Raw genomic sequence first — 14,940 nt, forward strand, 5'->3', positions numbered from 1 at the left:
AAAAAAGCAAAATATTATTTGAATGGAGAAATACTACAAAATGCTGCGGTACAGAGAGATCTGGGTGTCCTCGTACATGAAACACAAAAAGTCAACATAAAGGTTCAGCAGGTAATCCGGAAGGCAAATGGAATATTGGCCTTTATTTCTAGAGTGATGGAGTATAAAAGCAGGGAAGTCATGCTACAACTGTACAGGGTGCTGGTGAAACTACACCTGGAGTACTGCGTACAGTTCTGGTGCCCTTATTTAAGGAAGGACATATTTGCATTGGAGGCAGTTCAGAGAAGGTTCACTAGGTTGATTCCGGGTATGGAAGGGTTGTCTTATGAGGAAAGATTGAACAGGTTGGGTCTATACTCATTGGAGTTTAGAAGAATGAGAGGAGATCTTATTGAAACATACAAGATTCTGAGGGGACTCGATAGGGTAGATGCTGAGAGGATGTTACCCCTCATGGGGGAATCTAAAACTAGGGGGCATAGTCTCAGAATAAGGGATTGCCCGTTTAAGACGGAAATGAGGAGGAATTTCTTCTCCCAGGGGGTCATGAATCTTTGGAATTCTTTACCCCAAAAAGCTGTGGAGGCTGAGTCATTGAATACATTCATGGCTGAGTTAGACAAATTTTTGATCAGCAAGGGAGTCAAAGGATATGGGGAAAAGGCGGGAAATGTGTAAATTGTCAGGTTTACTAAATTATATAATTTAGTAACTAGTTAAGGCAAAATTTGTCATATATATATATATATATATATATTCATCCATCACACTCTACTGTCTATATACAAATGTCTGTGTTACACTTCCACCTGATTGGTTCAAATGCCATATGCCTAAAGAGCAAGAAATCCGGACTTTAGCTATGAGCAGTTCATTCATCACCCAGACCTTGGTGAGCTCTACTGGCTTCCAATGCCTGAGTGCATTGAATTCAAAATCCTTGTGTACACATCCCTCCACAGCGTGACTCCACCCTCTCTTTGCAACCTTACATCTTGGCTCACACCCTCTGCTCGTGAGTGTGGACTTCTCTGCACTCCACCCACCCCCCTTTCTTAGTTAGGCCCTCTTCCCCTTTGTGAGGTATTGTGGGACTTAAAGACATTATATAAGAAAAGACTATTCCATCTTAACATACGGCAATTTTTTATTATGTTCTTTGTTCTTTAATTATTCTTTCAGAAAGGACAGTGCCTCTAGAAGTCTCTTACTCAGAGTATGGCAACTACCTTGAAAATCAACATTTGATCAAGCTGATAGCTTTGGCAGCTGATGTAGCAACAAATGAAAACGTATTGGCAGTGAAGGATGTTGCCGTGGTCAATCCTGATATCACAATTCAGGTAATCTGCAACAATGCTATCAGCTGCATCTTCGCTGTGGAAACCACAGTTGATCTGTCCGTCTCTGGAGATATTTCAATTTTTCCTTTCACATTCAGTGGTCTCCCAGCACTTACCCTCTGTTAATAGACAGAATGATTTTTCAAACTTTAAATTATGGAACTCTGGAATACACTGCCTGAAAGGGCAGTAGAAGCAGATTCAATAATAACTTTCAAAAGGGAATTGGATAAATACTTGAAGAGGAAAAATTTGCAGGGCTATGGGGAAAGAGCAGGGAAGTGGGATTAATTGGATAGCTCTTTCAAAGAGCCAGCACAGGCACGATGGGCTGAATGGCCTCCTTCTGTGCTGTATCCTTCTATGATAACTCAATACAACATCTGAATTATTATAAAGTTAACTTGGATTCTTTTCATTAACAACTTAATGGAAAGCAGATTAAGACATAGTAATGGATAACACTCGGCAATTGGAGAAACTGAGCATAAACAGGGTTTCTATTGGAGCAGGAGCCGCTTGGAGGAATTTCCCAGCCATTCACTTCCTCCGATTCTCCCAGTTCATACTGGCACTCTTTTCCATCTTCCCCCTAAATTCAATCTGGCATTCTTCTCCCCTTCCAACACAGTTCAAGCTGACCTTCTTCTTTAAGCTGGCACTCTCCCTCCCCACTCCCTCTTAATTAATACTTCCACCCCCAAGCAGCACTTCCAGCTTCTCTGCTCTTCCCCTCCTCAAAGTACTGGCCAAAATTGTGACCCATTTCCTCTCCCCTTCATTCCCTTCCTTTCCACTGCCTTTCATTTCTCCTGCTTTCCCCTTTCCCTATCCCCGCAGTGCTGCTCCTACCCGAGTCCTGTTGCGAATAGGACTGATTTTGGTTGCTGCATACTGTATGCAGACACTTCCAGTTCTCACAAGAATTCCCACCTTCATTATGCGGTGGCCGGAATCTTCAAGTTAGCAGCAGGTCTCAGATAGGAATTATGTTGAGGGGAGAAGGACTGACTTTTGTCAACAAACACTGATACATGAACTGAGCCCCAAAACAGTGGAGCTGTGGAACAGAAAGGTTGATGGTTGGCATGCATGTAAGAGCTTCGAGTTCTCAAATTAATGACAGAACAATCCTCAATACTCCTAGGAAGCGAGAAATGGAAGAGGAAAGCACTCACTTTAGGAATGGTTTAGATAGGATTTTGTTTCACTTGAAATCAGCAAATGTTCAGCTCCAACCAAGCCGCATTAATAAACGTGAGTTTGACTGATTTCAACAGTCTGGGATAAGGAGAAATAAATGCAACATTAAACTCCGATTTGTTTCCTCAGATCCTGGGTCAGCCTATCTTGAACCAACAGTTGATGGCAGAAATCAGCTTTAGGAACCCTTTGCTTGTGCCACTGCTTGATTGTGTCTTCACCATAGAAGGAGTAGGTCTGATTGACGAGATACAACAGATGAAGTAAGTGAAAAAAGAATGGTTGCTAACAATATAAAATGCAAGCAGAGCAAACAAATTATTCATTTTTGACTTACATAAGTCTCCATCATTGGCATTCTTTGGCTATTATGTAGCATAAGAATATAAGAACATAAGAAATAGGAACAGGAGTAGGCCATACGACCCCTCAAGCCTGCTCCGCCATTCAATGAGATCATGGCTAATCATAGTATCATAGTCTGATTTTCTACCTCAACTCCATTTTCCCACCCTATCCCCATATCTCTTGATTCCCTTTGTGTCCAAATATCCATCGATATCAGTCTTGAATATACTCAATGATTCAGCATCCACAGCCCTCTGGGGTAGAGAATTCCAAAGATTCACAACCCTCTGAGTGAAGAAATATTTCCTCATCTTGGTCCTAAATGGCTGACCCCGTGTTATTGGTTTATTTTATTCTGTAATCGTACATATAGGGTTAAAACCAGGTACACTTACAGAATGTTTTGATGCATAATAGGACCCAGAACAGACGTCGGGGCTAAAATTCAACTTTGGTGAGAGTGCAAAATAGGCAGCAGCAGATCGGTAATGGAAAGGAAGATCGGGCGGAGTGCCTAATAGGTGGTCGATCCACTACCGCCCGTTTTGTGCCCCTGCTAAAGTTAAATTTTACACCCATTATGTCTTGACAAATATCTGAGGGAGTGGTCAACTCATCAATTCAAATACAAGCATATTTTGTGTTTTGTTTGAATATATGTTTGATTGGCAGTTCTAATTGATTTGAAGAGATACGTCTAAACATTTCCTTTGTCCAGATCAAATTTTGAAAGTTTGGCAATTCAGTCTGAGCTACAGTCTAGTGAAATATTTACTCTCCTGCCTTCTGAAATCAAGGAAGATCATGTGAGGGCATATGATGTAACAAGTAGCTGAAATACAGTGATGAGGGTTTTTCCCATTTACAGCAATTGCTTTAAATGGAATGACCAGATTAGCAGCTTAACATCACAACAGGGTACAGTACCTTAGTGGTTATGGTACTGACCAAGAAACCCAGAAGTTGTCAGCTCAAATTCACCCACAGCGAGCTGTGAAATTCAATTAAATAAATCTGGTAACTCATGGGCTAGCACCAGGAAAATTGACTGTGCTGGATTGTTATAAAAACCCAATTGTTTCACTAGTGTCCTTCAGAGAAGGGACCTATCACTCCTACCTGATTGGGCCTACATGTGGCTCCAGTCCCACACTAAACGGCTGACTCAATATCAGTGTCACAATAATTTGAATGAAAAGCATATTTGTGTTTCATTTAATTAATCCCGAATAAATGTATAATACATTGTCAGGGCTCTAATGTATTTTTGCACCTACTTTAGAGGATAGAAAGCACAAATCCTTTGCTGTGGAAAGGTTCCACTAGCCCCAAGTGCCCATTCTTCATGTACGATTCTAAACAGTGAGTGTTGACAGACTATTCAGCTGTAGGAGCATTACACCCAGTCTGTTCCTGCCCTCATCAAACATTCACACATAGAATGATACAGCACAGAAGGAGGCCATTTGGCTCATCGTGCCTGTGCCGGCTCTTTGAAAGAGCTATATAATTAGTCCCACTCCCTTGCTCTTTCCCCATAGCCCTGCAAATTTTTCCACTTCAAGTATTTATACAATTCCCTTTTGAAAGTTATTATTGAATCTGCTTCCACCACCCTTTCAGGCAGTGCATTCCAGATCATAACAACTCGCTGCGTAAAAACTGTTTTCCTCATATCGCCTCTGGTTCTTTTGCCAATTACCTTAAATCTGTGTCCTCTGGTTACCGGCCCTTCTGCCACTGGAAACAGTTTCTCCTTATTTACTCTATCAAAACATTTTCCAGTAAAGATCACTTTAATACTGATCAGCAACCTTGTAGCCCAGGAGCACAGCATGGACTTCACATAATTGATCTCTGCCCTAGTTTCCTCATTACTACATCTGGGAACTGAGCTTCCCCCAGGCACAACATAGAGGAAAATCTCCCCTCTTACTTTTGACTTCATTTTTTAATTTTCAACATTTGTAAATGACTTTCCCATCTGCTTTTGTGCAATTTGCTGTGGAACTACATCATTTCAGATAAGGCACAATGGGTTTCCCATTGGGAATTCCCCTGCTCTTTGGAGGACAAAGAAAAACAGCAGAAAGATACCAGGATGGTTAGGCATGAGAGATCAAAAGGCAAAGCTCCCTGGGATCGATAAGACTGAGAAGTGGGTCAGATTTGCTCCACAGGTTGGGGGCCCCAGAACTAACTGAACACTGACAGAGGATCTGAGACCTACTGGTTTGCCGAGTCAAATATGTGCTGCCATTACCAAATCAGCCATCAGGGAAGCTGAAGATCATTTCAGTTTGTTTTTTTAAATTTTTGCATTAAAGTTAATTTAACTATTTTCTTTCTTTTGAGAGATTTTTTCCTTTATCCAATAACATTGTCCTTATGTTGTTTCAGTGTCCGTGAGATAAAGGTGAACGAAACAACAACAGTGACAGTTCAATTCACTCCCAAGAGAATGGGCCCACGGAAATTATTGGTGGATTTTGACTGCAACAGAATTAAGGATGTGAAAGGATTCAAGAATATCACAGTCCAATGTTTTAAACTAATCTGATTAGAATCATGGAATGGTTACAGCACAGGAGGCGGCCATTTGGCCTGTCGATACCGTGCCGGCTCTCTGCAAGAGCAATCCAGCTAGTCCCACTCCTCGTACCTTTCCCCATAGCCCTGCAAATTGTTTTTGCCTTCAAGTGCCTGTCCAATTCCCTTTTGAAGGTCATGATTCCATGATTGAATCCGCCTCCACCACCCGCTCCCCCCCCAACCCCTGTATCGCATTCTAGATCATAACCACTCGCTGTGTAAAAATGTTTCTCCTCAAGTCGCCTTTGATTCTTTTGCCAACTACCTTAAATCTGTGACCTCTGGTTCTCGTCCCTTCTGCCAATGGGAATAGCTTCTCTCTATCTACTCCGTCTAGACCCCTCATGATTTTGAAAACCTCTATCAAATCTCCTCTCAAACTTCTCTGCCCTAAGGAGATCAACCCCAGCTTCTCCAGTCTATCCACATAGCTGAAGTCCCTCATCCCTGTAACCATTCTACTAAATCTTTTCTGTACTCTTACAAACTCCATTGCATATTTTGTGCCATTACATGATACAATGTAATTTTAGCATACTGCGTGCTTGGGAACTTCTAAATAAAATTCACTGAGGGTGTTGAAAACTGTATGTGTGTCTACATTTGCTATAATCATCAGTGCACATTTTAAGATGACTATTCTATGTAATACTGAGGCAGAAATTGGTCCCCATCACGGCCAATTTCTTGGCAAAGGAGTCGTGGCAACCAATTTCGGGGAACGATCTCCCGTGCTAGATCCCCGTTAGCAGCCACGACTTCTGAGTGCTTGGGGCACCCACCTAAAACAAATATTAGGCCCTTTGAATATGCTAATCAGTGGCCCAATGTCACATTTAAGACCAAATTTGGGGAAAACTGGGTGGAGCATACATGCTCTGCTCAGTTTTTCTGGGTCTACAGCAGCCTAATCAGCAGTCCTTAAAGGGACCGCTGGAGGCCGGCAAACAGCAGATAAGTGTTTGGTTTTTTAAAAAAAAACTTACCTTAATGTGGAGCCAGAGGAGCAAGAGTACTCCTCCTGGCTCCACAGCAATACTGCAGGCTGCTGCTGGCCTGCATTCTCCCCCTCCCTCCCAGGACCTCCCAGAAATACTAGAGGGTCTGGCGAGAATGAGGAACTGAAATAAATTAGTATCAGTAAAAAAAAATAGTACTAGAGAAATTAATGCGACCCCAAGTCGGTAAATCCCAAGGTCCTGATGAACTGCATCCCAGGGTTTTGAAAGAGGTTGCGAAAAGAGATAGTGGATGCATTGGTTGTCATCTTCCACAATTCTATAGATTCTGGAACTGTTCCTGCAGATTGGAGGGTAGCAAATGTAACCCCACTATTTAAGAAAGGAGGGAGAGAGAAAACAGGGAACTACAGACCTGTTAGCCTGACATTAGTAGTAGGGAAAATGCTAGAATCTACCTATAAAGGATGTGATACTATAGGCAAGTTAGCCTGATGTCAATAGTAGGGAAAATGCTATAATTTATTATTAGGGACAAAGTAACAGGGCACTTGGAAAATAATAATAGGATTTGGCAGAGTCAACATGGATTTATGAAAGGGAAATCATATTTGACAAACCTATTGGAGTTCTTTGAGGATGTAACTAGTAGAATAGATAATGGGGAACCAGTGGATGTGGTGTCTTTGGATTTTCAGAAGGCTTTCGATAAGGTCCCATACAGGAGGTTGGTAAACAAAGTTAGAGCTCATGGAATTGGGGGTAATATACTGGCATGGATTGAGAATTGGTTAACAGAGAGATAACAGAGAGTAGGAATAAACGGGTTTTTTCAGGTTGGCAGACTGTGACTAGTGGGGTACCGCAGGGACCAGTGCTTGGGCCCCAGCTATTCACAATCTATATCAATGATTTGGATGAGGGGACCAAATGTAATATTTCCAAGTTTGCTGATGACACAAAACTAGGTGGGAATGTGAGGAGGATGCAAGGGAATATAGAGAGGCTAAGTGAGTGGGCAAGAACATGGCAGATGGAATATAATGTGGAAAATGTGAAGTTATCTATTTTGGTAGGGAAAACAGAAATGCAGAGTATTTTTTAAATGGTGAGCGATTGGGAAATGTTGATGTTCTAAGGGACCTGGGTGTCCTTGTATGTGAATTTCTGAAAGCTAACATACAGGTGCAGCAAGCAATTAGGAAGGCAAATGGTATGCTGGCCTTTATTACAAGAGGATTTGAATACAGGAGTAAAGATGTCTTACTGCAATTATATAGGGCCTTGGTGAGACTGCACCTGGAGTATTGTGTACAATTTTGGTCCCCTTACCTAAGAAAGGATACACTTGCCATAGAGGGAGTGCAACGAAGGTTCACCAGACTGATTCCTGGGATGGCGGGATTGTTGTATGAGGAGTGATTGAGTAGACTAGGCCTGTATTTAGAGTTCAAAAGAATGAGAGGTGATCTCATTGAAACATACATAATTCTTACAGGGCTCAACAGGTTAGATGTAAGGAGGATGTTTCCCCTTGCTGGGAAGTCTAGAACCAGGGGTCACAGTCTCAGAATAAGTGGTAGGCCATTTAGGACTGAGATGAGAAATTACTTCACTCCGAGGGTGGTGAATCTTTGGAATTCTCTACCCCAGAGGGCTGTGGAGGCTCAGTCATTGAATACATTCAAAACAGATTGAATAAGGGAGAGTGTAGGGTGACAACAGGACTAATAAAAGCAGGTAGTTGCTGGGTTGTGGTAGCATGCTTCCAAACTCTCCACCCCTACAGCTTTTTTGTATTCGTTCATGGGATGTGGGAGTTGCTGGCGAGGCCAGCATTTATTGCCCATCCCTAATTGCCCTTGAGAAGGTGGTAGTGAGTCGCCTTCTTGAACCGCTGCAGTCCGTGTGGTGAAGGTTCTCCCATTTTGCTGTTAGGAAGGGAGTTCCAGGATTTTGACCCAGCGATGATGAACGAACGGTGATATATTTCCAAGTCGGGATGGTGTGTGACTTGGAGGGGAACGTGCAGGTGGTGTTGTTCCCATGTGCCTGCTGCCCTTGTCCTTCTAGGTGGTAGAGGTCGCAGGTTTGGGAGGTGCTGTCGAAGAAGCCTTGGTGAGTTGCTGCAGTGCATCCTGTGGATGGTACACACTGCAGCCACAGAGCGCCGGTGGTGAAGGGAGTGAATATTTAGGATGGTGGATGGGGTGCTTTGTCCTGGATGGTGTTGAGCTTCTTGAGTGTTGTTGGAGTGGCACTCATCCAGGCAATTGGAGAGTATTCCATCACACTCCTGATTTGTGCCTTGCAGATAGTTGAAAGGCTTTGGGGAGTCAGGAGGTGAGTCACTCTCCACAGAATACCCAGCCTCTGACCTGGTCAATGGTGATCCCCTGGATGTTGATGGTGGGGGTTTCGGCGATGGTAATTCCATTGAATGTCAAGGGGAGGTGGTTAGACTCTTTCTTGTTGGAGATGGTCATTGCCTGGCACTTGTCTGGCACGAATGTTACTTGCCACTTATCGGCCCAAGCCTGGATGTTGTCCAGGTCTTGCTGTATGCGGGCACGGACTGCTTCATTATCTGAGGGGTTGCGAATGGAACTGAACACTGTGCAATCATCAGCGAACATCCCCATTTCTGACTTTATGATGGAGGGAAAGTCATTGATGAAGCAGTTGAAGATGGTTGGGCCTAGGACACTGCCCTGAGGAACTCCTGCAGCAATGCCCTGGGGCTGAGATGATTGGCCTCCAACAACCGCTACCATCTTCCTTTGTGCTGGGTACAACTCCAGCCATTGGAGAGTTTTCTCTCTGATTCCCATTAACTTCAATTTTACTAGGGCTCCTTGGTACCACACTCGGTCAAATGCTGCCTTGATGTCAAGGGCAGTCACTCTCACCTCACCTCTGGAATTCAGTTCTTTTGTACATGTTTGGACCAAGGCTGTAATGAGGTCTGGTGCCGAGTGGTCCTGGTGGAACCCAAACTGAGCATCGGTGAGCAGGTTATTGGTGAGTAAATGTCGCTTGATAGCACTGTCGATGACACCTTCCATCACTTTGCTGATGATTGAGAGTAGGCTGATGGGGCTGTAATTGGCCGGATTGGATTTGTCCTGCTTTTTGTGGACAGGACATACCTGGGCAACTTTCCACATTGTTGGGTAGATGCCAGTGTTGTAGCTATACTGGAATAGTTTGGCTAGAGGCACGGCTAGTTCTGGAGCATTACAGCTGGGATGTTGTCGGGGCCCATAGCCTTTGTTATGGTTGGAGTCATACCTAGCACAAAGGAAGATGGTAGTGGCTGAGGCCCAAGCACTGATCCTTGCGGCACCCCACTAGTTACAATCTGCCAACCTGAAAATGACCTGTTTATTCCTACTCTGTTTTCTGTCTGTTAACCCATCTTCAATCCATACTAGTATATTAGCCCCAATCCCATGAGCCCTAATCTTGTAACAACCTCTTGTGTTATACCTTATTGAATATCTTTTGAAATTCCAAATATGCTATATCCACTGGTTTCCCCCTTATCCATCCTGCTGGTTGCACCCTTAAAAAAAAACTCCAGTAGATTGGTCAAACATGATTTCCCCTTCATAAAACCATGTTGACTCTGCCTAATCACATTATGATTTTCCAAGTGCCCTGTTACTTTGTCCCTAATAATAAATTATAGCATTTTCCCTACTATTGACATCAGGCTAACTTGCCTATAGTTCCTTGTTTTCTCTCTTCCCCTCCTTTCTTGAATAACGGGGTTACATTTGCTACCTTCCAAACCTCCAGCCCTCACTGCGCTCCTCCAATTCTGATGTCTTGCACATCCCTGGTTTTCTTTGCTCCTCCATTGGCGGCTATACCTACAGCTGCCTAGGCCCTAGCCTCTGGAATTCCCTCCCTAAACCTCTACCTCTCCACCTTTAAGCCACTCCTTAAAACCTACCTCTTTGACCTGTCCTAATATCTATGTGGCTGTGTGTCAAATTTTATCTAATAACATCCTGCAAAGTGCCTTGGGATGTTTTTTCTGCATTAAAGGTGCTAGTTGTTTTCCAGCTTCAAGAACACAGGGTACTTTCAAATAGTTTGGGTTACTGGTTTCAGTAACAAAGTCCCATCTTCTTGGAGCAAATAACCAATCTTAGCCTTAAGCTTTGTGAATGGCTCATTGGTTTTGCGTATTTGATCTTCAGTTGCCCCCACTCAGCCCAATTTAGCGAAGAGTTTAAATTCCCAGTTTTGTGAGGGTGGTAAAATTGGTGCTGTGCTCCTGCAAAGTGGGGGGGGGGGGGGGGCGCGGGGGAGGACTGGCCTCGCCACGGTTTGCGAGGCTACCTCCACTACATTAATGGACTCCTCACATAGGAAATATGTATGCAGGGAGCCTAGCCAACGTGATGGGCTGGGAGAACAAAAATCCAGCCAGCAGCTGTTCTTAAAGGGGAGTATTTTTAATATCCCCACAAAATTACTTGGTTTTACATTGCATTGGATGCCAAATGAAATGTGGACAAAACACCTTCATTTTCCAATGACACCTTGGAGGTGCTGGGGAAAGAATGAGAGATGATCTCATTGCAATGTACAAAATTCTTAGAGGGCTTGACAGAGTAGATGCTGAGAGGCTATTTCCCCTTGCTGGAGAGTCTGGAACGAGAGGTCATAGTCTCAAGGAGTCGGCCATTTAGGACTGAAATGAGGAAACATTTCTTCACTCAGAGGGATGTGAATCTTTGGAATTCTCTACCCCAGAGGGCTGTGGATGCTCAGTCGTTGAGTATATTCAAGACTAAGATTGATAGATTTTTGGACACAAAGGGAATCAAGGGATATGGGGATTGGGTGGAAAGGGGATTGAGGTTGAAGATCAGCCATGATCTTATTGAATGGCGGAGCAGGCTCGAGGGGCTGTATGGCCTACTCCTGCTCCTATTTCTTAAGTTCTTAATTTGATAAATACTTGAAGGGAAAATATTTGAAGGGCTAGAGGGAAAGAGCGGAGGAATGGGACTAACTGGATTTCTCTTATGAGCCGGCACGGGCCCAATGGCCTCCTTCTGTGTTGTAACCATTCTAATCTTAGAGATTGGGAGGAAACCAAGTGTATGTTGGATTTATTAACCTAATTTAGATCCTTAAATATAGCTCCTGGAGAAATTCTTATCCTTCACTGCTTATTGAAGTTCAAGTTGTTCAACAGTTTGCCCCACATCTGATTCAGTACCAAGACTGCTTTCTTCAATGTGAAACATCACCCATGTACAGCCCTACTTCTCCCCCACTGCTGCCCAAACCCCAATCCATACACCTTTATCACTTCAAGGCTCAATTTCTTTAATGCTCTCCTAGCCAGCTTCTACAAATTACATTTCAGAATAGTACAGCCTTACTTGCACAAAGCCACATCAACCTCATTCACTGGCTCATCATGCCACAGCTAGTGGACTTTCAGATCCTTGTCCCCTCATTCAAATAATTCCCTCAACTTGCTTCCCATTTCAGTGATTGCCTTTAGCCATTGTCCTCACATGCAACTTCACACTGCTACTATGACAGATGGCTCACAATTCCCAATTAATTATTTTACAGTATGTTCAACTTCCTTCAGATCGCATATCTTCAGCATTAATAATTCATGTTCTTGGAGTAAAATGGCTGAATCACTTCATGCTCTTCAATGGGGCAATGAAAATATTTTTCAGCTCTTCGGACAGGTTTTCTTCATGTCTCCCAAACCTAACCAACAGCTACTGCTTGGCACCGTTGATGGCTGCACACCAAAAGTCCTATAAAAATTCTTGGTCTTTTTATTCATATCTCTGCTGCCTGTAACATGGAACTTCCCTATCTTCTTCATTGCTAAAGGCTTTGCCAATCAGTTCAATTTCCTCTTTTGTGCCAAACACATCATAGCCTTCAGTCCAAATTGGCCAAAACTTGAAAAGGATATCTGGGGAGACTCAGATTGCACTCTTGGCCGGGATACAAGCAAAAAGCTCTTCAACTGACGGGCAGTCTCTCTAATCTACAACTTTTCTTTCTCCCAGTAACAACTTTTCTTGTCTAACAATACAATTTTGGTCAGCAGTTCTCTGAACTTATCTTATTCTTTTAAAGTTCCAAATATATTGCCCAATTATTTGTACTCCCTTCATTCTCACCGTTTTGAAATGAAGTCTCCTATTGCAGTAGTGGGATTGGGTGATCTAGGTCTTGTATACCTTTTTTTCTGATCAAAGTAACAAACCAGTATCTTAACAAAATACTTACCTTTTACAATTACAAACAGAACTGCTGATAGGAAAAGGAGATTTTTTTTTGTCGTAGAACCCCACTAACTAGCAAGGGTTTACCATGTCTGCTGGTGACAAGTATGAATTAATTGCAAAGTTATTTTAACACTTGACTTTCATAGGTTTTGTTTTAATAATTTGCTAAAGTGGGTGTAAATTATTAGTCATGTTCCAATTCTCAATGCTTAGAAAAACTCTTCAAAAAGAGAAGTAAACTTCCCACATACATTCCATAAAGATGTGGGTGAGGTGAAAAAGATGAAGTGTAGAATATCAATTTTTAAATCACGGTACTTTGTTTACAATTCAGCTACTACCTGTAATCAGTTGTATTAAAACCATGAAAAATACAATATGCATGCGTAAGAAGCTCGATATGAAATGATAATATAAAAATACAAAATTACTGATTTTTGATTGTAGGATTTAATAGGTCATCTATTTCTTCTCAATAACATCTTGATAACAATAATGGTTCCTTCATGTCATTTTTTTTCTTCTAAATTGTAAACGATTACAAAATATATTAGCTGACTTGATTTTAATATAAATGTTGCTACAAATGCAGCCAGGATCTGATGTTTGTAACATTTATATCAGGAATATATATTTTCCTCAGTTAAAAACAAAAATCATATTGGCACATGGCTTCTTGTTTAAAAAAATGACTAAGATACTTTAAAATACTGGGACATGGTTTTATAACCTATTGGGACCTCTGAACTGAGTTACTGGGTATTCACCATTTGAACAGGTCATTCCATTTTTAATTTTTCAGACAATATTAATTATAATTTTGTAGATTTAGCTTTCTACTTCTAGCAGATTAAATTTCATAGTCCACTTTATAAATTTACTATTGACTGTACAGGAATACTCAATATCCTCCCCTCTGAGTAGAAAAATTGCTTTAGAGGTCAAGTAAAAACTGAAACTGAAAACCTGCTTTTGAGCAAAAACTTAAGCAGATCAGTTTTTGAACCTATTGGCTGACATACAAGGATTGATCAAGGGCATTTTATTTAGGTGCTGGACTGTAATTATTTATAACAGAAAACCTGAGCAAGAATAAGGAGTAACAAGTGTACTTCTGTCTCAAGATTCAAAGCCCCAGTTATGAAGGTTTTTCAAACTCTGTGGCTTTACTCAGAGCAAGCTCCCAGTCCCAAAAATAATCCAATCAGTTGGAACAGCATGCATATTATTTCCTGGACTGTTGATTCAAGTCTTGCATAAAGCTTTGCTGGAATTTAATCGACTGAACTGGTTTTGCACTCATTCTCTTCAAGCAATCAAAGTGCATTGTTATTGATAAATGGAGTTTTTTTTCTCCCAATAAGCCTTTGTGATCTTTCTTGAATTGGACTTTTCAGATGTATTTTTCTCAAATTGAAAATGCATCATATGCATAACTTAATTGATTGAAAATAAGTTAAAATTAAAATGAGGGTGTACCAGAATATGGTTGTGAAATCTAATTAATTTTTTATTTTATACTTCAACACTAACCCATTACACATTCACCTAGCAATTTGATTTCTATTCAATATCACTAGTTTTATTAAGGCTTCTTACAAATACATTCAAAGGTTTAGGCACATTTGCAAGGTGGAGAAATTTCCCACAAAAAGTAGAAGTAACCTTTTCTAAAATGTTCCTTTTTGGGAGACATTTGAAAACTATGCATGCCATGGACTTAAGACATATTCTGGAGGGTGCTACCGTACAAGGCAAAACTACCATTTGCTTTGTATTACATTGCACTTACTAAATGGCTTGAGTACTCATAATCCAACCTTAATAGGACATTCCACATTAAGTACCATGACCTAGAATTACCTGTATCAGAGACTTGTTTATAAGTGACCATAAAGTTGCAGATGTCAGCAAACTGCAGAAAGTGCACTTGCTTTGGGAGACGAAGAGATGTCTCGCTTTGCAATTCCCCTGAGAATTTCGTGCAGTTAGACGGAAATCAAGCAAATCCCGGTTTTATTTTATTAACAATAATAGATGCCTAACCCCCACAAAATTATATTTGTCAATATTGAAAACACAGTAGTAAGTGACATAGCTTGCCTAGAATACATAATGCAAATACTACCTTTGTCAGATCTTCCCATTTAGGTGCAGGCTGGTTTTCTACTGTAAGTAAAAGCGTTTTTTTCCCCTCAACACTACCAA

General features: G+C 41.6%; 1 protein-coding gene across 1 annotated transcript in view; it reads left to right on the forward strand.

Annotated features, from left to right (window-relative positions):
• LOC137335309 (protein-glutamine gamma-glutamyltransferase 2-like) overlaps positions 1-6,069 on the forward strand; it is a 40,751-nt gene extending 34,682 nt beyond the window's left edge. Inside the window, exons 11-13 of the mRNA XM_068000621.1 lie at positions 1,186-1,346; positions 2,679-2,812; positions 5,298-6,069. Coding sequence (XP_067856722.1) covers positions 1,186-1,346; positions 2,679-2,812; positions 5,298-5,457 — 455 coding nt within the window. The 3' untranslated portion in view covers positions 5,458-6,069. The remainder of the gene's footprint in view (positions 1-1,185; positions 1,347-2,678; positions 2,813-5,297) is intronic.
• Positions 6,070-14,940: the final 8,871 nt, after the last annotated feature.

This window comes from Heptranchias perlo, chromosome 19 (assembly GCF_035084215.1).
Source record: "Heptranchias perlo isolate sHepPer1 chromosome 19, sHepPer1.hap1, whole genome shotgun sequence".
NCBI lineage: Eukaryota > Metazoa > Chordata > Chondrichthyes > Hexanchiformes > Hexanchidae > Heptranchias > Heptranchias perlo.